At 45.7% G+C, this 27622-nt stretch overlaps 2 protein-coding genes across 2 annotated transcripts; one reads left to right on the forward strand and one right to left on the reverse strand.

Moving 5' to 3' along the window:
- Nucleotides 1-3041: 3041 nt before the first annotated feature.
- SERPINA6 (serpin family A member 6) lies at nucleotides 3042-21521 on the reverse strand. Its single transcript, XM_070594620.1, has 5 exons — nucleotides 21354-21521; nucleotides 12660-13288; nucleotides 7518-7788; nucleotides 5304-5421; nucleotides 3042-3967 (listed from the first exon to the last, which is right to left on the reverse strand). The coding sequence occupies exons 2-5, from the start codon at nucleotides 13267-13269 to the stop codon at nucleotides 3749-3751; spliced, it is 1218 nt and encodes a 405-aa protein (XP_070450721.1). The 5' UTR covers nucleotides 13270-13288; nucleotides 21354-21521; the 3' UTR covers nucleotides 3042-3748.
- LOC139079324 (uncharacterized) lies at nucleotides 20118-27578 on the forward strand. Its single transcript, XM_070593502.1, has 5 exons — nucleotides 20118-20375; nucleotides 24748-24898; nucleotides 25444-25575; nucleotides 25693-25847; nucleotides 27500-27578. Exons 1-5 carry the CDS (start codon nucleotides 20118-20120, stop codon nucleotides 27527-27529), a joined length of 726 nt encoding a protein of 241 aa, XP_070449603.1. The 3' UTR covers nucleotides 27530-27578.
- The last annotated feature ends 44 nt before the right edge of the window (nucleotides 27579-27622 follow it).

The raw sequence follows: 27622 nt of genomic DNA on the forward strand, positions 1-27622 counted from the left end.
TTATCATTATGGATTCAAGGACTCTTGACTTTATTCAATGCATTTTAATCCATTACTGTTCTTATTATATATGTATAAGTGTGTATGTATGTATGTATTTAGGTGTTCAAATTGTCCCAGGGACACATATAAATCAGAAATGTACGAGAAACCATGTGTTTATACCCCCAATTCACAACCTACCCCACAGGATTCTTCCTTGCCTCCCCTGTCCATATTTGCATCTGTCTTCTTGCTCAATCCTACAAAACATAAATAATGTCACATCTGCCATACCCATTCTACCATGAAAACAGAACCTGGAAAGAAGCTTCAAGATATATTTGCGACCTTTTATTTTTCAAACTGAGGACATATTGGCCAAGCACTGTGTTAGAAATTCCTTGGATTAATTCTCTTTTTCCTTCTCCGTGTGGTTGTGTTATCTATTTGAAATGTGTTTGAATTCACCAGTGTTTCTTTTCATTTGGTTTCAGGGCTTGGCTCACCTTGGTCATTTCGTTTTATTTTTGAGTATATGGAACACTCACATTATCCCAAAGTGTACGCCATATAAAAAGGGACACGAATAGGAGCCCATTCCCTGCCCCCCTTCCCCTCTGTCCCCCTCCGCATTCCTTGCAGATGACCATCTAATTAGTTTCCGGTTCATCCTTCCTGTATTTCTTTTTTCAAGGACAAGCATTTACGTGCATGCTTGCTTATTTCTTTTTCTTCCTTGTAAACTTGGTTCATAGAGGTCTTCCTCCTCTTTCTTTATGACTTCGTAGTACTCTGCTGTTTATTCCACCGCTGGCCTATGTTTGTGCCTTTCAGTAGTTTCCAATATTGTGCAATTACAAATAATGCTCCAATTAGTAACTTTGGGCAGATTATTAAAAAAAAAAGTTGGAAGTGTGTCTTTAGGCTAAATTTCCACAAGTGGGATGTCTAGATCAAAATTAAATATATCTATATTTTTGTTTTATGTATTTGATTGATAAGTGGCTCCCTAAAAGATATGAACAAGTCCCAACTCTGGGTACCTATGAATGTGACCTTATCTAGAAAAAGGGTCTTTGCAGATGTAATTAAGGTAAGGATCTCAAGATGAGGTCATCCTGGATTTAGGGTGAGCCCTAACTCCAATGGCAGTTAACCTTATAAGAGAAAGGCAGATGGGGATTTGAGATACAGAGACAGAAGAGGACCAGGCCATGTGAAGACAGAGGCCGAGACTGGAGCACGTGTCTACAAGCCATGGAACGCCAAGGACTGCCGCCAGCCGCCAGGAGGCAGGAGGGGGTGCCTGGAAGAGACGCTCTCAGAGAGTCTGGGAGGAACGAATCCTGCTGACCCCTTGCTCTCAGACTTCTGCCCTTCAAAACTGTGAAATGATTTATTTCTCTGTTTTAAGTTACCTAGTGTGTGGCAATGTGTCACATCAGTCTTAGGAAACGAATACATTTAGATTGCCAGATTCCCTTTCTCAGAGGAATTTTCCCATCCCCGTTATGACTGTTTCCACACAATCAATAGAGTGTATTGTGAAGCTTTCAAATTTTTGCCATTTTGATGGATGGGAAATGCTATCTCAGTGTAGTTTTAATTTGCTTCTTTAATTATAAGTGAAGTTGAGCGCAGTTTCATCTGTTTAAGCACCATCTATTAGGGATATAATCTCTTTATCAGTGGCATAGCTTGCAAATATTTCTCTCAAGTTTTCATTTCTTTTGAAATGAAATTGCTTATGAATTTGTGACCATCCAATAAAAGAATTTTTTGTGTGTAGTCAAACTTGTCGATCTTTAATTTCATCCAGACTGAGGCATAGTTAGAAAACCTTTTCCTACACCCGAATTATAGAGGAATTTACCCATGTTTTCCTCTAGTACTTGTATTCTTTCCTTTTTTCATTGAGATCTCTGATTCTCATTTTTGTGTATATAGTGTGAGCAATGGATTTAATTTCATCCTATTTTTTTTCAGATGGCTATCCAGTTGTCCTAATACCATTTATTTAAAAGTCCTTTATCAAATACTAAATTTTCACTTGTCCTTGAGTCTATTTCCAGACATTGTAACCTAGTTCACTGACCTGCCTATCTGTTCATGTAGCAGTCCCACAGATCTGATGAAAGCATCTATTGTGTCTTTAATATCTGGTTGGGCTAGTCCACTATGCTCCCCCTCGGCCCCCGATAGCTTTCCCTTTTCAGCACTTTCCTGGCTTTTCATGTTTATTTTTTCTACATGGACTTTGGTATCATCTTGTCTATCTCCGGAAAAAAAAAACTGTTAGTATTTTTATTGTAATACCATCAAATTGTTAAATTACTTTAGGAAAAATTGACATCTAGATGGTGTTGAAGCATCTTCTTCAAGAGGAATGTCTTTCCATTTGTTCAAGTCTAATTTTTCATCTTTAAGGAGTATTTTATAATTTTCTCAATATAGATTTTTACGCATTTCCTGTTTATTTCTAAATGTATCTTTTTTGGTTGCTATTGGGTTTTCTCTACTGTTGTACGTTTTAAGTTATTAAGCTGTTATTTGTGTATATGAAGGTGATTGTTTTTGCATTTTAATTCTATATCCTTATATCTTGCTGTATTCTTTCGTTTGAGCTTATCATTGATTTGCTAAAGTTATGCAGTATATTACATGTCACCTGCAAATAGAGAGTTTTGCTTCCTTTTTTCCAGTTCTGTGGGTCTGCTTTCTCTAATTGCATAGTCTAATACCCCAGGACAACGTGAAACGGCAGTGGATGTAATGAAGTGGCCTTGTTTTGCTCTCGACCTTAGCAGTATATGTGTGTATCTGCCATCTATCTATCCATCCTTCTAGGCATCTGGTTCTTCTTTATTTCCTTTAATGCTTTTTACCCTGAACCAGGAGGGTCCGGTCTCTCCCTTCGGAAATGTCTCTCTAGCGCCCTCTATTGACAAATCGTAACATCATGTCCAGGTGGCAAAGCAAAAGTGATGTAAAGGGCCGTTCTTGCAAAAAGCAGCAATGAAGGGAGAATTTGGAGTTGAGAAGCAATAAGTTGAGAATTATTTTTGATTTAAACTGTTAATTATATTTTAAAGATATTTAAAAAATATTCTATATCTATCGATATATTTATCCTTTCCAGTGCTCTTCATTCTTTTGTGTAGGTCCAAATTTCCATCGAGAATCATCTTGTTTCTGCCTAAAGAACTACTTTAAAAATTTCTTGCACAACCAGAGGCACTCACAACTAGAATATACAACTATGTAGCGGGGGGCGGGCTTTGGGGAGAAAAAGAAGACAAAACATTTCTCTAGTGAAGCTGATAAACTTTCTCAGTCTTTGTCTAAAAAAAACTTTATTTTGCTTTTATTTTTGTAGGTTTTTTTTGCTTCTTGAAAGATAACAGGACATTCCCCCCCCCCCCCCAGCACTTTAAAGACGTCTTTCCATTATGTTTTGGCTCGCATGATTTCTTCTTTTTAAAGTTATTGTCTAGAAATAATTTCAAACTTACAAAATAATAGTTTCCATATGCCCTTCACCCAGCTTCCACATTTTACATAAGTACAAGGATCAAAACCAGGAAATTACATTGGCCCTATATTATATTAATATTATTCAAATTTTGTCAATTGTCCCATCCTTCTCCTGCAGCACACTTGTCATCAGTTACAGCGACAGTTGTTTATTACAAGAGGAGGACCTGGAGAAGACTGGGGGGAGTCTCCCGCTGCCAGAACATTTCTGAGGGGTCCTCAGTGCCCAAAGTCAGACGGCGGGGTGGCTCCTGGGGGCGGGGCCCTCGGTCGGATTCACAACCTTGACGAGGAATAGGCTGCTCCACGTGAAATGGTCGAAGACCAGGATGATGAAGGGCCGGTTGAAGCGGATGGTGAGAGGCTTGGACCCCACGTTTGGGGGGATCCCGGTGGGGGCAGCTGACTCCTCGCCCTTCTCATCGAGGTGCAGCGCGGCCTTATGGACCACCTATTGCGTGTGGACGGAGGTGGCGATGAGCACCTGCCGCGCGCTGGGAGCTTTCCACGCCCCCTCGCTCTGGCTCCTCCCACCCTCTGTTTTCTGGATGGCGAAGCTGAGGCTCAGAGAAGGTCACCTGCTGGGCTAGAGCCGAGGGCTGACCGCCTCCAGAACCCGGGCTGCACCTGGACTCCCTCCCTGGAAAGCCGGCAGGGGGAGCCCACTGCAAGGAGGTTAAGCGTGTCGCCGCCCGAACTGGGCTTAAGCCTCCATGTGGAGGGTCCCTCACTGGGTCCTGGGCTGGCAGACGGAGACCTTCCCCTCTGCTGGGTAAATGCTAGGGTGCCATTTATGCAAAGTGCTCGTGCCGACTGTGCACGGAAAAGGGTAATCTCTGACTGTTGAAACGCTTCTTGTTGTGATCAAAATTAGAAGGAAATCAGCAAAACGCTTGAGTAGCTTGCATCAAAAGCCTTGGATCAGAATCAGAACTAGCTAATTAAATAAACACCACCCTATGGGGGCGGACTCCCATCCACTCGACAGCCCTGAGCCGCTCTGTAAAGAGGAACGCAGCGCCAGGAAGAAGCTGGGATAGGAACCCCTGCCGCGTGTTTTAGGAATGTGAGGTTTCGAGTCAAATAGACCTTAGCTCAGATGTCAGGCTGATATTTACTAGCTCGGTGAGTTATTTACCCTCCTGAGCCAGAGATTCCTCCTCTGAGAAATTGGGATAACGCTCACCTTATAAGGAGGTGGCTGTACTGACTCAGTCCTTCACACACCGTGCATTTTCCCGAGCACACGCCATGTGCCAGGCTGCACAGTAGTTAGGGTCAGTGCTTGAGGGAGGGGTTGCCGCCGCTACAGCTTTCTCCTGTCCCCTCTCGTTTTGTCACCCATGAGACTGTAAGATCTTGTGTGGGCAGGGCCACGTCTGAGCAAGGGGAGGCATGCCTAGTGCCTAGCACAGTTTGGGGCACACAATAGATGTTCAATAAATGCTTTCATAAGGAATGAATGAATCATCTTCAGTAAAGCTGAAGCTGCTCACAGGCCTGCCATGATGACTTTGTTTTATACAGTGCCCCCTCTGTGTGGCCTGGCGGAATGGGTAGATGTCCGGGCTGCAGCCCTCCCTTGTCACTAGCTTCCTGTGTGACCCTGGCGAAGTCTCACTTTCTTGCTGAGCCTGCACTGAGCCCATTGTAAGACTAGGGGCTTGGACAAACCTTGGAGCTCTGAGCCTGGGGCCTGGAGGCCTCCTTATGAATGGGCTCCGTGTTGCTCATTGTTATTTATATTGTGAATTTGGGGAAAAAAGATGGGCTCTAGAGGCACTTACCTTCAGCCGGCCCTCTTGGCTGATGCCTGAGAAGTCTGCAATGCCCCTGTCCCTCAGGATGTCCCCGAGGTCATAGGTGCTGGAGAGGAAGAGCTTCGGGACATGCAGGTCCACGTGGCTGCTCGGGTGTGGGAAGAAGATGGGCTTAGCCCTTCCTGGGCTGGGCCTGGCCAGCCCGACTCTCATTTACCCTGTGATCCCTCCAGACCCTGCCTCCCAGCCAGACATGCTCTTTGGGGACGGGGAAGGGACAGGACGAGAGCCAGTATTCGCCTCTCCCTCCACCACACAGGCAGCTTCCTCTTTGAGCCTCTGAATTGCAAATTCTTTTCTTCTCAGATCTTTCTTTGAGTTGATTCCACCTGTGATACAGCTGGACCACTGGACATTGAAGAAAAGGGTCCCTAAAGGAGTCCTTGTGGTCCCCCAAGCACCCCCTGGCAGATGCTGGGGAGCTGAGGGAGCACCTGGCTGGGAGCAGGGGTCCTGGCCCCAACTGTGCCACCAATGCTGTGTGGCTTTAGCCAAGTTTTGTCCTTCTCTGTGCTGGTGTCCTCATCCACACGGCAATTCCACATTGGACAACAAGTGCCTCCCTCAGGGTCCTTCAGCAGTTTCCACTGGCTAAAGCAGGTTTCTAGAAAGGTAAGTGGAGTCAGCCTGGGCTGGGGTGGGTACTGCACTTTTTTACATATCAAGGCAGCAGTTTCACTGAAAAATTTCTTCCTTTTCCTGATCTCCAGAGGAAGAGAAGATGCCGGAAACCCTGCAGCTGAGGGGTGTCAGCGAAAGGGCATGGGCTGGCCAGCACGGGGAGAGAAGGCAGAAACCTTCTCTTCAATGAGCAAAAGTCGTTTTGGGAGGCCCGGAGGCTGGCAAATAGCCAAGCCGAATTTGAAGACTTACTACCCGAGGGGAGCCCAGGAGGACTCGAAGCTGAGCGGGACGTGTCTGTCCCTTCTCTTCTAGATGGGAAGTGGCAGCTGAGAAGAAGGGAGACGGACTGACCTCAAGAGCCTGGAGGATGTTCTTTACCTTCTTTATCTCATGCAATGTGCGCGCCTTGGCAAGCACTCTGTCCCGCAGCCCCTGCCCCAGGGCCCTAGGGCACAGTCAGACGTCCCTCCACCGCCACCAGCATCTCACCCACTTACACATCTCCTTCCCTCTCTCGCTCTGACCGGGCTGACGTCATTGTACCACTATTAACCCCACCAGGATCTGTTCTCCACTCCAGAAGGCGTGGCTTTGAGATCTGCTCTTTGTCTTATTCACCATTCTATTCCTGTGGCTAGCCTAGTGCATGGCACACAGCAGGGGCTTCCTTTTATAGTAAACGAATGAATGCATGAATGAATGAAATGGCACCTGCCCCGTGAGCCTTCCTGATCCAAGGGCCCTCTCCCTCCCCTGCATCCCCTCAGCCCTTTAACTCCGCACCCCCCCACCCCCGCTGGCGTTATTCTGAAGGCTCTGCACGGAAGGTCTCTCCCTCCTCCAATGGGAGGATCAGGGTGGGGCACACGCTTGACCATAATTTTGATTGTCCTCTAGCTCAGAGGTGCCTGGGGGAAGATGAGCGCGTTTGTTCATTCTGTCATTCATCCGTGCATTGCTCGTTCATGCGCTCAGCCAGCCGTCCCAGAGCGTGTGCTCCTAGCCGGCCCCTTGCTTGGGCCTGGGATTCACTGGCTGGTTCTCCTCCTGGTCACCGGACGGTCAGCGCACACCCCTCACTCTTCTTCCTGGCTCCCTTATTACTGAGGCAGGTCCTTACTTTCTTGCTTATTTACCGATGGATTGAAGAAGAGTTAGACCCTCTGAGTGACTTAAGAACCATTCACAGGCTTTATGTTGGTTCCATGATGGACAGAGTGGTCATTTTTGTTATATTTTTTTTATGAGGTCTTTCATGAATCTTGAGCTGTGCTGGCTTTCAGGTAAGCAAGATAATAAAGTGGATAAGTGGGATGCTGGGTGGTTGGTGGACTCAGTTTAAGAAAATGATGCAAAAATGTGGTAGTACAGAGGGTGGTTATTAACTTTCCATTGAAGGGGGACCTCTTTGTGGATTGCCCCTGAGTGTCTCAGTGTCAATCAACCCATGGATAAATAAGTGTGACCTCTAGGTCAGAGAGTCTTGTGGCCTTTCAGGACCCAGCAGACAGGAAAACAGTGAGCCCTGAGTCTGGGGGAAGGAAGACAGGGGCTTACCTTCTGGTCAGGGACATCTCCCACCTCCCAAGGGTGCTCCGGCTCAGCGCGTCGATGACGATGTCTATCTTCCCCTTCTCTGGAAGGATGAAGAAGACGGTCCCGTTGCTCGTGTAGTCCAGCTGTACCAGCTGGCAGGAGAGCACGGGGTCATTCAGGTAGTTCATGGTGCTTGACTGGGACATCATGGGCACCTTCACCACAGTTGTCTCATTCACATAGAAGTCCTCCTCCCTGGTGCTTTCGGGGTTGAAGGGTTGTGCCCACGCGCCTGGGAAAAGGAGGGAGAGGAAGGCAGGAGACGGGACTGTGAGAGCAGAGGAAAATGCAGCTTGGGGGGCAGCAGAGCGCCAGGGGTAAGTACTAAGCAAGTTACACAGCAGCCCCCTTGCCCGGGAAGGTCCCCACCAGAGCTGCTAGAGCTTCCTGGTCAGATGTGAAATTCCCAGAGTTTTGAAGCCTGTTCCATCCTCCTCCGCCCTTGGAATAGATTGAGGATTCTCTCCGCTTCTGAGATTGACTTCCGATAATGGAAGGAGGTGGGGAACAAGAGAATGCTGGCCCCAGGATTTGGCGGCAGGATTGAGTAAACCAGACGTCATTTCGCTGCCCCCACCCTGGAGTGGACCCTGGATGGGAGGGCTCTGGAAGTGCTGCCAGACCTCAGGCTGTGAATTCAAGGTCCCTGGTCGGTTTCAGGGACCAGGACCATCCATTCCATCCCCACCCCCTGATGTCCTGGCCACAGAAGCGTAGCAGGAAGTCTGGCTGCCCAGTGAAGTACCCCCTCCCCTGTAGGAGGCTCCTGACCTCCTTCGTGGCCCGAGGGCTCCACTGCATTTCTTAGGGGCAGAGTCAGGGTGAGAAGATCCCTTCAAGGTCTCAGGCTCCCACCCCCCAGCTGGACTCGAATGCCCCCTATCATGTTCTGCGATATCATCATGCAATCTGTTTGTTCCCCTTGTGACAGGGACCTCACTACTTCACAGACGGGACTTTCCACTACTGGTCAGCTCTGATGGGAAGAAAATTGCTCCTTAGATGGAGCCAAAGCCTGCCTGCTGAGCCCTCCGGCCCTTCTGGGCTTATTCCACAGGACCCCGAGTGTTCTTGCAGGCGACAGAGCTTTGGGTATTTAAAGCCATGGGTTGAGTCTCACCAGGGCCTCCTCTGCTCCAGGTTGAGTCTCCCCAGGTTTGGAGATGACTGAGGACCCTGAGTCCAGCAGCTCCCAGGTGTCCTGGCTGCCCTTGACCTCAAGCCCAGAAGTCCTTGTGAGGTCACTTTTTCCCAACTGAGGCTGCTGGAAGGTGGCCAGAGCGTAGCTCCAGGCGGACCCTTCTCCATCCCGCCGCCTGCGGGATCTGTAGACCGTGAGGCCAAAACTCTCGGTTCTGAGCCAGCCTCAAGCCCCCTATGAGGGCTGCCAAGGGCGCCAACAGGTTGAGGCCAGAGGATATAGGGAAAAGAGCTTTGGCCGTGGATCCTGGAGACCCAGGAGCTGTGCCTGGTCCATCCCTCATGACTGAGTGCAAGGTCACAGTCTCGCTGACTCACAGCAAGTGAGATAATTTGCAGGTTCTCGAGCTATCCCTCAAAGGACGTCTGGGATCCTCAGGACTGAAGGGGGTAGCGCTTTGTGGCTAACTTGTCCAACTCACAATAAAAAAAAAAATGTGGATAAAACACCTTTCAGTGTTAAGTTTTTCCTCCTTAAAAGTTTGCTGCTTGTTTTATACTGAGAATTTCTTCATACATCCAGTGTGGCACAAACCAACATACAGAATGGAGTCTAACTTCTACTTTAAGGGATTTCTTGAAAATTCTTGGGCTAGGGAAACTCATGGTAGAGAAACTTAAGAATTTTGGGGGCGTGTCTGAGAGAGCAAGGGTGATTCCTCTGGAAAATCTTTTAACAATGTTTTTAATGTACCTTACAAAGATCCGTCAAGATAGCCCACTAAGTACAGATCAGGCCCCGCCCTGCCTGCCGATGTTCAAAGCCCCTCTGATGTTACTACCAGGAATTATTGTTCCCCATCAACTCTGCCCCACTCTGGTCCTGAGGATGCTGGCAAACTGCGAGAGAGGAGCCCTGTCCCAAATGATGCCGTGCCAGCACCTGTCTCACCAGCCTGCCCACAGGTGCTTGGGCCCCTCTTGGGCTCAGGAGGGCCCTCCCTGTACCTGGGTTTACTGCGTCTTTCTACTGTGTTGCCAGAACCTCTATTGAGCTCCATCCATGTGCCGAGCACTATGCAAAGGCACTGGGGCCCCCAAACATACTAGGATGCCATACACAAGGGTGCACAATCTAGTGGGAGAGATGGCCTTTGGAATTCGTGGGAGCACTCAGAACCATTTCTGGGCAAATGTTCCCAGACTCCTTGGCCCTCCCACTGTCAGGTGCTGAGAAGGCTACTTTTCATTTAGAACTACAAAAGACTCCCAATATCCCAAAGGATCTTGAGAAAGAGGAACAAAGTGGGAGGCATCATACTTCCTGATTTCAAACTATATTACAAAGCTATAGTCATCAAAACACTATGGCGCTGGCATAAAAGCAGACACACAGATCAATGGAACAGAATTGAGAGCCCAGAAATAAACGCATGCATATAACGGTCATCTAATATTTGATAAAAGAGCCAAGAATACTCAAGAATACTGTATGGGGAAAAGACAATCTCTTCAATAAGTGGTGCTGGGAAAACTGGACAGCCACATGCAAAAGAATGAAACTAGAACCCAGTCTTACACCACTCACCAAAATTAACTCCAAATGGATTAAAGACTTAAGTGAAAGACCTGAAACGATAAAACTCCTAGAAGAAAACATAGGAAAAACCTCCTTGATATTGGTCCTTGCAATGATTTTTTTTGGATATGACACCAAAAGCACAAGCAACAAAAACAAAAAATCAACAAATGGGACCACGGCAAACTAAAAGGCTTCTGCACAGCAAAAGAAACCACCAAGAAAGTGAAAAGGCAACCTATGGAATGGGAGAAAATATTTGCAAACTATCTATCCCTCACCCCCACCCCCTCCAAGGAGGGAGGCCTCTGCCAGGTGGGTCCCCAGGCTTGTGCAGGAGAACGGACAGAGAAAGACCACGAGGCAGGAGGAGGTGGACTCCCCGAGAGGCGAGGTCAGTCCAGGTAATGTATTAAGAGCTGGGGGAGGGAAGCAGGACAGTTGGCTAATGGGAGGCCCTGAGCGAGGGCTGGGAGGAGAGAGATGGGCGCGTGAAGAGTCTTTGCTGGGCGTTATGATTTGGGTGATCTTTAATGTTGTTGAGAGATTCATGTTAAATATTATAATTACTTTTTTTTGGTGCTAGTCCACCTGCATTTCTTTGAATATGACTGCTTAACTGAAACAACTTGGGTCCGCGGCTACCTGTCCTAACACGATGATTGTTCAAATGAGAGGCAGGAAAAGTGCTGAGGATGCCTATGAGAAACAATAATTTGCCTGAGGGAATCAGAGGAGGCTCCATGGAGGAGGTGACTTTTGAGTCAAGATTTGCAGGGTAAGAAAAAGTTTGAGGCAGTCAGACAAGTTGAGGGAGGGCTCAGGGGACAGAAAGGGCATGGGCTTTGTGGCAGATAGAATGGCCTCCCAAAGATGTCCATGTTCCAATTCCTGGAACCTGTGAACATGCTATGTCACGTGGTAAGAGGAAATTAAAGTTGCTAACCAACTGACCTTGAGATGAGGAGATTATTCCGGATTATCCAGGTGGGCCCAATGTAATCACAAGGGTCCTTCAAAGAGGAAGAGGAAGGCAGGAGGATCAGAGACAGAAAGGAGACGTGGTGATGGAAGCAGAGGTTGGAGAGAGGCGACTAAGGCTTTGAAGAAGGAAGGGGCCTTGAGCCCAGGAATGTAGGCAGCCTCTAAAAGCTGGAAAAGGCAAGGAACAGATTCTCCCCCGCAGCCTCCAGAAGCTGCCCACAGCTTGACTTTAACCCAGCATGACCCATTCTGGACTTCTGACCTCCCGCATTGTAAGATAATGAATTTGCATCGTTTTAAGCAGCAATCGGGAACTCATACAGGCTTCCATGGGGACAGTCAGGCTCAAGGACGTGAAAGGAGTTCAGTTGTGGTTGGACACTGTGTGTGTGTGTGTCTGCTGTGTGCTGGGGACTTGGAGGAGGGAAAATGTAGAGACATGAGGCTGGAGAGGACAGAGAAGAGGTGATTCTAGGCCGGGGTTTCCCAACCTTGGGATATAGCCATGTAGGGGCAGAGAGCATTGTTGGGGGGCTGTCCTGTGCACTGTAGGATGTTGAGCAGCATCCCTGGCATCTACTAGATGCCAATAGCGCCCATACCTCTAGCTGTGGCCCCCCAAAATGTCCCCAGACATGGCCAAACGTCCCTGAGGGTGGATGGAGCAGGGGACCACCCTGGGTTGAGAACCACTGCTATGGTAAGGAGTTGAGACTTTATTCTCAAGGATAACGTATCCCTGAATTGTCAGCTCACACGAGTAATTGGAGGAAGGGGCCTTGTCAAAGACACAAATGCTAGGCCTTTCCTGAGGAGGTGTGGCTTCAGCGGGTTTGGTGCGGGCTCTTGGATATGTCATTTTAACAAGTCTCCCTGGTGACTTTGATAAACAGGCGCTTTGGAAAACCCTGCTCCCAACTGGTGTTGAGGGACTGCTGTTGGGCTGAGGCAGGACCTGGTCAGAGCTGGCTGTGAGCACTCGGAAACTGCATGCAGGAGAGCTTAAGGGCCGTCTAGGAGCTCTTGAGGGTGGGGAATCTGTGTGGTTCTAGGCTGCATTTCCAGCCCTTGGCCCAGTGCCTGACTCACAGCCGAGACTCAGCCAATATTTCTAGACTGCGAGGCAGCCAGGCTGTTCCTGGTTACACGTTTGGGCCTTGAACCAGCCTGTGAGAGCTTGGGCAAGTCACGCAACTCTTCTGGGGCCATTTTGACCTTTTGTAAGATTATCTAGTTCTACCTTCCTAATAGGATTAGGGGAAAGATGGAGACTCACAGACATGCCTGTGCTTTGTAAAATCAAAGGCTTTGCCCAAGAATGCATCCTGGGTTTGGATAGCTGCTACTATTCTTGGCAGTGGTGGATGGGGCCTTGTCAGAATGGGATGGATATGGGATACCTTTGAAGAAGATGTAGTTGACCAAGATGAGCATGGCTGGGCTGTCCGGCTCCAAGAACAGGTCCGCGATTTTCCCCTGTGTCTTATTCTTGAGATACTCGTTGATCTGTCTGCTGGCTATGGCCTGGTCCTGGAAATCTGTAGCTAAGGCCTCTAACTCATAGTAGCGCTCGGTGTCTGCTGAGAACGACTCCAGAAGCTCCAAGCTGTGGTCAAAGAACAAGGTGTTGCCCATGAGGATGTCCGAGGTGGTCTCTGACTCCACAAGGACGTGGTGGAGGTGTTGGAAGCCCTGGTGGATCCTGGCCTCAGACATCTCAGTGAGGTTGAAGCCCAGGCCCTGAAGAAGCCGGATCTGTGTGTGGCCACGGGTGCCCAGGGACAGCATGGCCAAGGCTGTGGAGATGCTCACAGGGGAGATGAAGACATCCCTGCCAGGAGCTGAGACCACTAGGTGCTTATATAAGCTAAAGGCAAAGTCAACATTGCTTGGAGCCAAGTCCCGGTGAGGGATTCTAATGCTCATATCACCATCAGGATCCTCAGCCTGGATGGTCCAGAGGCCACTGGTGGACAGCCAGAGGAGACAGGTGGACAGGCCAAGCAGCATTGTCGAGGTTGCCTGGGCCCTGAAAAGTTGGGAAGGCTTGTTAGACGACATGGAGTCACCAAGGTAGTGGGGCATAGTGGAATGGTAGCCAGAAGACCCCGTTGAAGACCCTATTCAAGCCCCCGTTCCTTCCTCTGCATTGGCTATGGGCCCTGGGGCAGGTCAGGACCCTGGGCCTCAGTTTCCTCACCTGAAAGTATAAATTATACCTGCTGTGAATTATCAAGTACCTACCAGGAGCCCAACACTGACCTAGGTGTTTGGCCAATATTTTCTCATCTGATCCCCACCAATAAATGAATAAAGTAGATATTATTATTCTGATTTTAGGTAGGCAGAAACAGAGGCTCAGAAAGATCAAATACTCACCCAACTGACACAGTCAAAGTACCAAAAGAAAGAAACCTGGCAACCAAGAATTTTATATCCAGCAAAACTGTCCTTCAAAAATGAGGGAGAAATTAAGACATTCCTAGATAAACACATCTGAGTGAGTTCATTCCCACTAGACCCACCCTGCAAGAAATACTAAAGGGACTCCTGGCTGAAATGAAAGGACACAAGACAGTAACTAGAATCTGTATGAAGTAACGAGATGTCTGGGAAAAGTAAATACATGGGCAGTTATAAAAACCAGTATTACTGTAATTTTGGCTTATAATTCCACTTTTTATTTTCTATGTGATTTAAAAGACTAATGCATAAAAGCAGTTATTAGTCTACATTTCTTTGGACACACAATGCATAAAGATGTAATTTGTGGGGGTGTGAGGACAAAGCTACAGAGGAGCAGAGTTTTTGTGTGCTGTTGAAGTCACGCTGGCATAAAGTCAAATTAAATGTCATAACTTTAAGATGTTCAGTGTAATCCCCATGGTAACCAGACATAAAATAGCTATAGAATGTAAACAAAAGGAAGTGAAAAGAGAATTAACATGTTTCACTACAAAAAATCAAAAGAAAACATGAATGCAGGAAACAAAGGACAAAAGTCTATGAGGCATATAGAAAACAAATAGAAGATGGCAGAAGTCCCTTCTTGTTAGTAATTACTTTAAATGTAAATGAATAAAATCCTCCAATCAATAGATAGAGATTGATAGAACGGCTTAAAAAAACAAACGAAAAAACAGGATCCAACTACATGCTGACTACAAGAGACTGATTTTTTAGATCCAAAGACACAGATATAAAAGTGAAGGAATGGAAAAAGATATTCTATGCAAATAGTCACTGAAAAAGAGTGGGAATGGCTATACTGGTATCAGACAATACAGATCTTAAGTGAGAAGGTTGCAAGAGACAGAGAAGGACATTATAATATAATAATGTATATATGTATATATATAACAATGTATATATGTACAATAAAAGGTTAAATACAGCAAGAAGATATAACAATGTATACCATTTCTAAACATTTACACACTTAATTACAGATCCTCAAAATATATGAAGCAAAAATGGACAGAACTGAGGGGGGAAATAGTCAGCTCCACAAGGACGGTTGGAGACTTCAACGCCCCACTCTCAATAACGGATAGAACAGACAGAAGGTCAGTAAGGAAATAGAGAGCTTGAACAATAAACTAGAGCTTTCAGACATAGACAGGACACTCTACTCAACAACAGAATACACAAGCTTCTCAGGTGCACATGGGACCGGCTGCAGGATATGTTAGGGCACAGGTCAAGGCCCAGTAGATTTTAAAAAGAGATATTAGCTAAAGTGTCTTCTCTGACCATCAGAGGATGAAGCTGGAAATCAATAACAGAAAGAAAACTGGAAAATTAACAAATTCGTGGATATTAAATAACACACTCAAACACCCAATGAATCAAAAAGAAATCACGAAGGGAATTAGAAAATGTGTAGAGATGAATAACAATGAAAACACGACATACCAAAATGTATGAGATTCAGTAAAAGCTGTGCTATGAGGGAAATTGACAGCTGTAAACACACTGAAAAAGAAGAAAGACCTCAAATCACAACCTTCCTTTACTACTTAAGGACTAGAAAAGAACAAACCGGAAACTAGCAGAAGGAAGCAAACAACAAACATTAGTGCACAGATAAATAAAGTAGAGAGTAGAAAAACTAGAGGAAACCAATGAAAGCAAAATATATCTAAGCAATAGAGTATAATATAGCCTAATAATATAATATAATATGCAGGCATACCTTGCTTTATTGCACTTTGCAGATATTGTGTTTCTTTACAAGACCTTCCACCAGCAAAAAGATTACGACTTGCTGAAGGCTCAGATAATAATTAGCATTTTTTAGCAATAAAGTTTATTTTTTTTAAAGATTGGCACCTGAGCTAACATCTGTTGCCCGTCTTCCTCTATTTTGTATGTGGGTTGCCACCACAGCATGGCTGCCAATGAGTGGTGTAGGTCTGCGTCTGGGAACCCAGGCCACTGAAGCAGAGTGCACAAAAGTTAACCACTAGCCACTGGGGCTGGCCCAAACATAATTTTTATGTGCACTGTGAAACAAAGAAACTCACGTGACTTGCTTTATTTCAATATTTGCTTTATTGTGGTGGTCTGGAGCTGAATTCACAACAGCTCTGAGGTATGCCTGTAATATAACAAAATATAATATAACATAATCTTCAAAAAATGAACAAAATTGACGAAGCTTTAGCAAGGGTGGTTCTACATGCAAACACTGATCGATGTAACACACCACATTAACAGAATGAAGGAAGCAAACCACATGACCCTCTCGATTGATGCAGAGAAAGCATCTCACAATTCAACACACCCTTTCATGATAAAAACACTCAACAAACTAGGAATAGAAGGAAATTACCCCAACATAATAAAGGCCATATATGAAAAGCCCACAGCTAACATCATACTCAGTGTGAAAGACTGAAAGCTTTTCATCTAAAATTTAGAACAAGATGCGATGTCTGCTTTTGTCTCTCCTACTTAACACGGCACTGGCTGTTCTAGCCAGAGCAATTAGGCAATAAAAAGAAAAAAAATGCCTCCAAATTGGAGAGGAAGAAGTAAAATTATCTCTGTTCACAGACGACATGATCTTATAGGTAGAAAACCCTGAAGATCTCATGAAAAAAGCAGGTTGGAACTAATAAGCAAATTCAACAAAATAGCAGGGTACGAAATCAACACACACACACACACACACACACACACACCAAATTGACCTTGAGAGTATTATGCTAAGTGAAATAAATCAGATGGAGAGAGACAAATACTGTATGATTTCACTCATATGTGGAATGTAAAAAACAAAACAAAACAAAAACAAAGTCATAGAAGCAGACAGCAAATGGGTGGTTCCCAGAGTGGAAGGGGGGTGGGGGAGGGTGAAATGGGTCAAAGGGGCCAATTATATGGTGAGGATGGATATTACACTGTTGGTAGTAGGCAGGCTGTAGTTTGTATAGACGTTGAATTATAATATTGTATACCTGAAACCTATACAATGTGATAAACCAATGTTACCTTAATACAAAATAAATAGTATAAAAAATAAAGTTGATAATAAAAAAGATATAAATAAATGGAAAGACATCAGACATCCCGTGTTCATGGATCGGAGGGCTTCATACTGTTAAGATGTCGATGCCACCCAAAGAAATCTACAGATTCAGTGTAATCCTTATCAACATCCCAATGATGTATTTTGCAGAAACTGAAAAATCCATCCTAAAATTTATCTAAAATCTCAAGGGACTGAGAATAACCAAAACAGCCTTGAGAAAGAACAAAGTTGGAGGTCTCACGCTTCCTGATTTCCAAGTTTGTTATAAAGTTACAGTAATCAAAACAGTGGGGAACTGGCATAAAGGCAGACATATAGACCAATGGAATAGGATAGAGAGGGCAGAAATAAACCCTTGCGTATATCATCAAATGATTTTTCGCAAGGGAGCCAAGATCATTCAGTGGAGAAAGGACTTTTCAACAAATGGTAGTGGGAAACTGGACATCTATATGCAAAAGAATGAAGTTGGGCCCTTACCTTATACTATATACAAAAATTAACTCAAAATGGATCAAAGACCTAAATGTAAGAGATAAATAAAAATCAGATGAAAACATAGAGTAAAAGCTTCATGATATTGGATTTGGTGATTTCTTGGATATGACACCAAAGGTACAGGAAACAAAAGAAAAATTAGACAAATTGGACCTCACCAAAGTTACATACTCTTGTTCATCAAAGGACACTATTAACAGAGTAAAAAGGAAACCCCAGAATGGGAGAAAACACTTGCAAATCACATATCTGATAAAGAATTGATATTCAGAATATATAAAGAACTCCTAATACTCCAGTCCATAAAACCAAAAAAACCATCCAATTCAAAAAAAATGGGCAAAGGACTTGAGTATACATTCTTCCAAAGAAGATATACAAACGGCCAATGCACGTGAAAAGATGCTCAGCGTCATTAGCCGCTAGAAAAACGCAAATCAAAACCACAATGAGATCCCACTCATACCCATTAGTGTGGCTATTATTAAAAAAAAAAAACAAAATAAAACAATAACAACAACAGTAAGACAGAAAATAAATGTTGCATGATGTGGAGAAGTTGGAAACCTTGTACACTGCTGGTGGGAATGTCAAATGGTGCAGTTGTGTAGAAAAAGAGTGTGACAGTTCCTCAAATCTTTAAACATGGAATTTCCATTAGATCCGACAATTCCACTTCTGACTATCTGCACAGAAGAATCGGAAGCAAGACTTGAACAGATATTTGTACACACAAATGTTCACAACAGTGTTATTCACAATAGCTAAAAAATGGAAACAACCCAAATGTCCATCAAGGGATGAAAGGATAAACCCTCCTCGGGTCGGGTATTTTGCTAGTATGGCTCACAGAACTCAGGGAAACACTTTTACCAGTTTACTATAAAGGACACAGTCAAGAATATGAATGAACAGCGAGATAAAGAGATTAATAGGGCGAGGTCCAGAAGGGTCCCAAGCATAGGAGCCCCAGTCCCTGCGGAGCTGGTGAGCACCACCCCTCGGCATCTCACCCAGAATCTCTCTGAACCTCGTGTTTTGAGATTTTTATGGAGGCTTCCTCAGGAAGGCAGGACGGATGGTTACCTCAATCTGCAGCCCCTCTCCCCTTCCTGGAGGATGAGGGGTGGGGCGGAAGTTTCCAAGTGCCCGTCAGGACCTGGGGTCAAAGACCCAATATTAGAATAAAAGATGCTGTTAGTGCTCTTATCATGTAGGAAATTACGAGGGTTTTAGGAGCTCTGTGCCTGGGACTGGAGGCAGAGACCAACATGTCTTTTTTCTTTTATTTCATGGTGGTATATACACACAATGGAATATATTCAGCTTTCAAAAGGGATGACATTCTCACGTGTGCTACAACATGGACGAACCTTGAAGACGTTATCCTATGTGAAATAATCCAGTCATAAAAAGACAAATATGGTACGATTCTGCTCGTATGAAGGACCAAGAGCAAATTCATGGAAAGAGAAAGTAGACCAGTGGTTCACAGAGGTGGGGGGAGGGGGGTGGGGAGTCAGCACTTAATCGGGATGATGAAAATGTTCTGGAAATGGATGGCAGTGATGGTTGCACAATAACACGAATTCTCTTCGTACCATTGAACTGTACACTTAAAAATGGTTAAAATAATCAGTCTTTTGTATATTTTACCACAGTAAAAATTTCAGGAAAAAAATTAAATAGAAACCATTAAAAAATGTTTGGTAAGAGCAACTGAAAAAAAAATGCAGCCAAGGTCAGAATCAGTAAGTGGACGCTCTGTCGGCAAGGCCGGTGGTCCTGTGCTTCGTGGAGCCACCTGCATCCCAGTTCCGAAGGGATGCTGCAGCAGACACAGGTGCCCCTGCCCCGCCCCACCTGTGGACGAAGCCACGACGGAGGGGGCCGGGAACCCACAGGGAGACCAGCCCCCTAAGGAGAGCGTGGTGCACTTGGAGTGTGGGGGCCACTGGTCTGTTCCGGAACGTCCCCGAGGCCCTTTCCCTGGCGTGTTCCAAAACCAGAACCTCCTGGGAGACAGGTGCAAACATCCCCTGCTCCCTGAGCCCTCTCCCCACCCTCCCGGCGTGTCCTCCTCCATGTGCTAGAAAAACATCTCCTGCTGGAACTGCCATCCTGAGTTCCCCCCACTTCTGGGCTTTGATGATAGCCCTGTCCCCTCCCTTCCTGGCTGCCTGGCTTTCTGGACGATTCTTTCATTTTCCTGGGTTTCACGGCAGACCACGTTGGATTAAGATCCTAGCATCCCTATTTATGAACTGGTGACGTGGGTGGACTATTTAGACTCTGCCTCAGTTTCCTCAGTGTAAGATAGAGCTAATAATGATGCCCACCTCTGGCCTGGTCCGTTCGACTTTCTGATTTCCCGGGGTTTGTCTCCTCTTCCCCGGTCTCACTCAGTCCACGGCTCAATTTGGGGGCTTGTCGTCTCCCCCAGGATTAGCAGCCCCCCTACCTGGTCTCCTTGCCTCCAGCTCAGCTCCCTCCAACCCTCTCTCCCCTCTGCAGCCACAGGTATCTTTCTAAAATTCAAGCTGAATGGCCGTTCTCCTGCTGAAAATCTCTCAGCGGCCCATTCCTCCCAGGCACGGTTGATCCTCACTAACGTGGCCCAGGGGGTCCTCGTGACCCTGTCCTGGTGACAGCCCTGCCCTCAGCCTCAAATCTGGCCCCTTGAAGTTTCAGTCATGGCACTGCTGGGCATCTTGGGGGTTTGCCCTGGCATGCACCATCTCTGTGCCAGGGGCAGGACAGGGCAGGGCAGGTCATTCCCCAATGTTTGTGGAGCCCGGCTCTGGCCTGGGAACTGAGGACGAGGATGGACCTGCCCAGTCCTGCCCTGTGTGGCTCCACTCTTGGCCCTTCCCCTCCCTGCCTTGCCTGGCTCCCTCCCTCTTGTCCTTTGGCACTTAGGTCCTTAGGTCACCACCTCCAGGAAGCCCTTCTTCTGTGCTTCTCTCTGTCACTGCCGCTGTCGGACTGCAGTGAAATCCTTGCTTTAGCCCTGGTCACCTCCACGCCTGTCTTTGACCCTCTCTTGGATGATGACCCCCTGCAGTGCACAACCCGGAGTGAGGTAAGTGGCCCCAGATTTGAGCTCGCCTCTCTTCCTTCTCTTCCTGCTATCTCTGAGATCTCATGCCTTATCCACTCCTGTGTTAATCCTCCAAGATGGAGATTAAAGTCCTGTGTTCACCTCGCAAGACTGTTGTGACCCTCAGCCACAGCTGCGAGCGGGGCTTCTTATGTGACCTTATTTAATGGGTCATCCTGGGTTCCTTGTACGGATGAGAAAACTGAGGCCCGGGGAGTTGGAGCTGCCATTGCCAGCCCTGCAGTCTGACTGCAGAACCGGCCCCCGCCATTCTGCCTCTCTCTACAGAGAGCAAGATGATGAGGCAAACAGCTCTCTGAAAATACCCAGTGACGTAAAAATGCAGTGTATCAATATTGTTCATGGGTTTCATTTCATGCGAGTCCTCTTGTCCTTCCTTTCTGAAGTGATGCGTGTTGTTAACACCCACCATGTTCTCTATTTTCCCCGCTGCCCCTGTGCCAGGTGCAGTGCGAGGCCCTCTGCATTTAAACCTCAGAGCATGTGGCGTAATGCACATGCATAGCTCCCTTCCAATCGCAGTCTCCTTGCCCCGGGTCACTGAGCACGGACGTGTGTACAACTCTAGAATGCACGGTCTGCGCTGTTCCCGACCCCCACCCCCGAGTCCCCCAGCAAGGGTGCTGCCTTGCGCTGGTCCATCCTAGCTCAAGCCTGAAGCTGTCCTGCTGTTTGGCTGGGCTTAGGAGCATCACCATGGTGATGGAGGGGGAATGGCTCTTAGCTGAGTGTCAACCCCTGCAAGGCAGGAAATCAAACCCCTGTGGGTGACCCACAGACTCTGGAAAACCTTCCCCAGGGTTGCATTCTATCATTGCTGGCTGCCCGCATGCTCAAGGCCCCATTACAAAAAACTTAAATCAGCCAGCGGCCGACATAGCTTCCTTCTGGAGGCCGCGCAGGAGAGAGAGGGCTGGAGCGTCCTCAGCTGGTACTCACGGTCTGCTGTGGGCTCAGGCTGCAACTGCTGGCCGGGTCCTGCTGTCCCAGGGCCTGACATGCGTACAGTAAATGCTGGCGGGGCTCCGCGGCTAAATCTTGTTTGCCAGCGTCCCTGCTGGTTAATGGTTAGAGGGGGGCCAGTGGCTTCCACCATTCAGTGGCCCCCTCCCCCAGCCCTTAACCAATGAGAGGATTCCAGGAAATTTGAGTAAACAGCAATGCCACAAATTAACTTTCCCCTGAATTCAATTCCCTGAAGTTTTATTTTTTAATATCAAAATGTGGCTGGATTTGCGTCAGTGTTTGTTTTCGCCCCATGGCAGTTGGCACAGGAGCCAAAGTTGCCCTTAATTAGCACAATGGCGCTGACACCTGTGAAGAAGCAGGTGCAAAGCCTGGGCTGGTGATGGGTCTGGCGAGGTCCTGCCTTTGAGGCGACCTCCATGTGGTGGGAGAGATAGACATGGAATAAAAGCGACCAAATAATCCAGCTTCTCATGGATTAACATTTAATCTCTGCAATGACTTTATGAAGGGGATACTGTTATTATCACTCTTCTTTAGATGAGGGAACTGAGGCACATGAAGCCTAAGTGAGCTGCCCTTGAGATTCAAACCCAAGATTATGCAACTCTAACTTACCCCACATTTTTATTCATCAATTCTCTTTTGCTGGCAGGAGACAGAGACCAAACTCAAACTGCTTTAAAGCAAAAAAAAAGTGTTTATTGGGTCTCACGAATGAGAGTTCTGAAGAGTGGAGAGGGCTTCAGGCATGGCTGGATCCAGGGGTCCCAAGTTGGTTATCAGAGCTCTGTCTCTTTTTAAAAATTTGTTCTTAGCTCTGCTTTCTTCTGCTTTCCTGCTTTAGTCTCCCTGTGGTGGCCACCACAGCTCTGCAGTGCAGAGAAACACTGCAGGTGGTTCTAACTGGTTATTTGACGTCAGGAGAGAGACACGTTTTTTTCTCAGTGTTCCTATCAGTGCCCCAAAGGACCCTGGGCATGATTGCCCATCCTTGGACTGACCACAGTGTGCAGTGTGAATGCCCAGCCAGGGTCCTGTGTCTTCTGCTGGGCTAACAGCACCATTACTTCCCGCCAGGGATAATGGGAGCTGTTTCCAGGAGGAAAGAAGATAGAAGGGTCCACAGGTGGGTCTAGAGTTTGGGGGCACTTCAGTTTTATTGATCCTTTTTGGTCTTTTCAAGGATTTTCATCCTTAAGCCAATTTTGGAATTTATATCTAGAAATTTATCTATTTCATCTGTTTTCCAGTTAAATACCATAGAGTTATTCCTAATGCCTCACCATTATTATTTTTAAATCCTTGTCATATCAGTAATTATTTTTAACTTTTCTTGGCTCTATATTTTATTTATGTATTTTCTCTCTTTTTTTTTTCCTTTGGAAGTCCTGTTAGGGAGATCTAACTAATTAATCTTTTCAAAGGACTAGCTTTTAGTTTTGTTAATCTTTACTGGATTTATAAATCTATATTTCACTGATTTCTGCCTTTATCTTTATTTTTACCATCCTTTCAAATTCCCAGGATTTTTCTCTGTTGCTCTTTCTTATTTTCTTGAGTTAAATGCCTAACTTTCCTATTTTTTTAACATTTCTATTATCTACAGAAATGTATTTAAAGTTAAATTTTCTCATTTAAACACTGACTTAGCTAGTCCCCCAATTTTTGATATTTACTCTTCTCTTTGTCATTATTTTCTAAGTATTTCTTAATTTCCTTTATGGTTTCATTTTTAACCCAAGGGTAATTTAGTAATATGACTTTTAGTTTATTTAGAATTTTAGGCTACTCTTTTGTTATTTTTTGCACTCATATATGGTGTGTGAACTTAGCTATTCGGCCACGGGGCTGGCCCCTAAATGGTTGTTTTAAGCTACTACGTTTTTGGATAATTGATTAGGCCACAGCCCCTTGGACAGCTTTGGGTACCTGGAAGTGGGGTGCTGTGTCACAAAAGCCTAAAAGTGTGGGTTCAGCTCTGGGATCACTTGGCCAATGGGAGTTGGAAGGCCCTATAAGGACTGTTGGTGGATGGCCCCGTGGCCCTCCAGGAGGCTGTTGGACTTAGTTAAGACTTGAAGGACTTAAAGGAGAGTCGGGACCAGGTGACGGGAAGCTGGAGGAAAGAGGATGCTTATGATGTAGCGGCAGAAAGTTTAGCAACACTGTCACCTGCGGTAACACGAAAACAGAAAATGTAGCAAATGAGCTGGGAGCTGATGAGATTCCAGGGTGACTGTTGGAGGTCTAGCTGGCCTCTTCTTCTTGCTTCTTACAGTAAAATGTGAGAGGAGATGGACAAGCTTAAAACACTCTGTTAAATATAAAAAGCCAGGACTTTCTGGCTCCTCAGCCTCTCCAAAATTCTCAAATTAAGGAGGGATTTCAAAGCAATGATAAATCTCGCGTGGGACAGTAAGGGTCCTGATGTAGACTTCTGAAAGAGCTAAAGTGTTGCCTCAGAGAAAAAGGCCCTCTAACTGTAAGGATTTCCAGGCCAACGTTCCTCGTGGCCTTACAGGAAGCCAAAAGTAGAGAAAAGGTTATCTTGAAGAGATTGGTGGGTGTGGCCTTCATTCTAATGGAAAGGATTATAAGTTAATTCATGTGAAACCCACAACTAAGAAAAGTAACGCTATCAGCGTAGTCTGAAAGGGACAGGATAGTGCAAAATGATGAGAGACCTTTGAAACCCCAAACTTCTACAAGCAGGAAACAGGCTGAGAAGCTGCTCAGTCACAGACACGGGCATTTCTCCTGGAAAAGGAAGGACGACCCGAGAGGAGAACCAAGATCTGAAGGGACTAATAAAAAGGTCATAGAGACTTACTCCCGGGAGCGGGATGGGAGTACCTATGGTGTGACATTATCCCAGTCGCACCGTGTTATACTGTGCTGTGGAGGGAAGAGATGACGTATCTCTCTAGTTCTTAGGTCTTCAGACCAAGAGGAGCCGGCCTTGAGGAGCTGTACACACTGAGGAATGATACCCAAGGCCCCTCAGCTGCATTAACCTAAATGATCTGTGACGATTTAAATGAAGTTATCCTGGATTTCAAGGCAATGTTCTAACAGGGTGAGATTTGGGGAGTCCCAGGGGAGGTGAGTGTATTTCTCATGTGTGAGGGAAACGAATTGTTGGGGTCAGAGTGTAGACAGCGGTGCCTGGTCTCCAAGATGGCTGCCATCCGTTCCTTCTCTCCCTGCTGTGCCCTCATCAAGTGATGAAGTCTGTTCCTTGCTCCTCATGAATCTTGGCTTTGTCTTAGTGACTTTCTTGACCTGTAGGTGTGGAGGAAGTGATGTCCTCGACTTCCGAGTCTAGTTCGTAAGAAATCTCACCGCTTCTCTCTTGGTCTCTTAGAACCCTCTTCCTTGGAGCCCTGAGCCATTGTGTAGGGTGTCCAACTGCTCTGCTAGACAGACTCTGTGGAGAGACCCTTCGACAACATGTGGAGGGAGAGGGGCCCAGCTGAGTCTTGCTTCCCCACTATCCCCACTGACATGCCACACAGGTGGGTGACGCCATCTTGGATCCTTGAGAGCAGCCCAGCCACCAACTGAATCCTTCTGCGCGATCCCAGTTGATGCTACGTGGAGTAGAAAATCACTCAGGCATGCTCTGCCCGAGTTCCTGACCCAAACGTTGCAAATTATAATAAAATGATTGTTCTTTTAAGCCGTTAACTTTTGGGATAGTTTGTTATACAGCAACAGATAACCAAAATTGCTGAGTCATAAACTTACGTTAGTAGAGACTGTCAAACAATTTTCCAGAGTGATCAGACCAATTTGTATTCCCAGCTGCAGTGTATGAAAGATACGGTTGCTCCACTTTCTGGCCAATACTTGGTGTTGTCCATCTTTTTCATTTTAGCCATTCTGGTGGGTGTGTAGTGGTACCACATTGATAAAAGAAAAAAACCCAATGAGGCCAGAATCGATGTGATAGTTACCATGACCACCTCAAGCCTAAACTACTGGCAGAAATAAAAAATTTCATTTTAACCTTGACTATCACCAGATGGCCAGAGAACAATGCACTCATCTCTCCCCGCAGTTAGGACATTTAGAAAGCCCCGGACACAGATACACTGCAGCTGGGAAGGGCGACCACTCAGAACTGGGCTCAGCTGTAGCCTTGCAGACTCTGCGCTTTCTGCCTTTAAACACCTGCCACCCAAAGACCCAGGTAGGGCGGGCGGGGCTCACCTATCAACTTGTGGGTTGAGGTGCACTTCCCCAGTTTGCAAACCTTTTTTTTAATAAAGCCTCTTTTTCTTTAAAATTTCATTTTTGCCTTGTAAAGCAGCTCCTTTCAGTCAACATTTCCGGCGACGAGGATGGGATGTGAAGAGGCCACTTGATCTCCTCCTGGGGGTCAACTGGACACTGCATCCCGCACAACTCGGAGCCCTTTCACTGCTCCTCCGCATCTCCAACAGCCTCAGGGGGACGAGCAAGGTGCGGACCTCTCACAGCCTCGAGCTCCCGTGCTTTGGTAGAGGTCTAGAGGCTCCTTAAGGAGGGGCTTTCCTCAATTTTTAAGGAGGGGGTCCCTCAATTTCTAAGGAGGGGGTCCCTCAATTTCTAAGGAGGGGCTTTCCTCACAAGGTTCAGCTGCAGCTGGTTTACTGGGAGGGTTCTCCCCTCAGGATCGGGGCCTTTTGTTCTAAAATTGCTCTAGAGAAACTGCAAATGGCTAGCCACCTGCTGCCACTCCTGCAACCTTTCTGTAGAAAAATTACGGGCCGAATACTTGCAAGTTCCTTGTCACCTGGGTCCAAATTACTAGAAATGATCTGAGATTACATTGGCCACAATGGAGTTCCCTTGATACTCCCAAATTGGTTTATTTGCACTCTCCATTGGAAAAGAGAGGATTCAAAACCTCTCAGAAGCAATGGGATGTGTTCTTTGATTAATATGCAGAAGGTTCTTTAGACAAATGACTTCAAAAACAGCTCTAAAAAGGATCCTTACAACAAAAAGAAAAAAATTTTAATAAAAATCTTTGGCCGTCTGAGCAAGTCCATCTGCCAGGGAACAATTTGGTTCCAATTATTCTTCTGAGTTTTGTGCCTGAGACGTGGCTAACATTTTGAAGATCCCTGTTTGTGTCTATGTGTATGTGTATGTTTCTGTATGTAAGTCTCTATATATTTGTCTGCTTCTGGATAGCAAAAATTTCTTTTTTTTTTTAAAGATTGGCACCTGAGCTAACAACTGTTGCCAATCTTCTTTTTTTTTTTTTTCATGCTTTATCTCCCCAAATCCCCCATGTACGCAGTTGTACATCTTAGTTGCAGGTCCTTCTAGTTGTGGGATGTGGGACGCCTTCTCAACATGGCCTGACGAGCTGTGCCATGTCCATGCCCAGGATCCGAACTCTGGGCCGCCTCAGCAGAGCGTGTGAACTTAACCACTCGGCCACGGAGCCGGCCCCTGGATAGCAAAAATTTCTAAAGGAGCTCTATTTAATTGGCTCAGAATAAATGCTTACATAAATTATTTCTAAATATAATAGAAACTAGCCCAGATATCTTTCAAGTTAACGTGATACAAAAATGATCTTTGGTAAATAAAAGCTTGTTTAAGTTTGTTGGTTTAACAAAAACAGGCATGTCTTCAGAATTATCAATACTGAATATAATACAAACATACGACCCTTTCTTCTTGGGTTTACTGGTTGGATGGTCATGCCGTTTTTGTTATGGAATTTGTCATCAGGGAAAATAACTTGGGATAATGGTTAACTATTTAATGCCTAATCCAAGCAAAACTGTTAAAAACAAATGTTTAAATAAATGTAAATAAGACAAAAGCTTATACCAAGTTAAACTAAATAATGGATGTTCATTAAATATCCAAATCTTTTCTGGATAAGATGATAAACTGAGACATTGATCACTAAACATAAGTTTGTTTAGTTTTGGCTTTCTAATTTTTTTTACATAGACAAACAATATGTCAATAGACATGTTTTGTGCCACACTGAAAAGTCTTTTTGTAAAGAGAAATATGTTTCTGGAAATTATGAAATGTGTTTGTGGGCTTGCCACTCTCCTTCAGGATGCTAATGTATGATAGACACTTCACAATTGCCTGCTTCCTAGATTTCACTGGAAAACAACAATTACGAGTAGTTTAAAAAAAAAAGTTGGAAAAAGAGCTAAAACTACAAAAGGAATCAAAGAAGGAATGCCAGAACACTTAGAGTAATAACGTAAATTAACCCT

This window comes from Equus przewalskii, chromosome 25 (genome assembly GCF_037783145.1).
Source record: "Equus przewalskii isolate Varuska chromosome 25, EquPr2, whole genome shotgun sequence".
NCBI classification, from domain to species: Eukaryota; Metazoa; Chordata; class Mammalia; order Perissodactyla; family Equidae; genus Equus; species Equus przewalskii.

What these genes read in the sequence shown, in the direction of transcription:
- SERPINA6 (XM_070594620.1), bottom strand. Translation starts at nt 13,269, where the DNA reads ATGCTGCTTGGCCTGTCCACCTGTCTCCTCTGGCTGTCCACCAGTGGC. An exon ending in CAACTACATCTTCTTCAAAG is followed by an intron (nt 7,789 to 12,659) that starts GTATCCCATATC and finishes TCCTTTTCCCAG; the next exon opens with GCGCGTGGGCACAACCCTTC. An exon ending in GCCAAGAGGGCCGGCTGAAG is followed by an intron (nt 3,968 to 5,303) that starts GTAAGTGCCTCT and finishes CACACGCAATAG; the next exon opens with GTGGTCCATAAGGCCGCGCT.
- LOC139079324 (XM_070593502.1), top strand. Translation starts at nt 20,118, where the DNA reads ATGGACCTGCCCAGTCCTGCCCTGTGTGGCTCCACTCTTGGCCCTTCC. An exon ending in CCCACTGACATGCCACACAG is followed by an intron (nt 24,899 to 25,443) that starts GTGGGTGACGCC and finishes CTCTCCCCGCAG; the next exon opens with TTAGGACATTTAGAAAGCCC. An exon ending in CCTGCCACCCAAAGACCCAG is followed by an intron (nt 25,576 to 25,692) that starts GTAGGGCGGGCG and finishes TGCCTTGTAAAG; the next exon opens with CAGCTCCTTTCAGTCAACAT.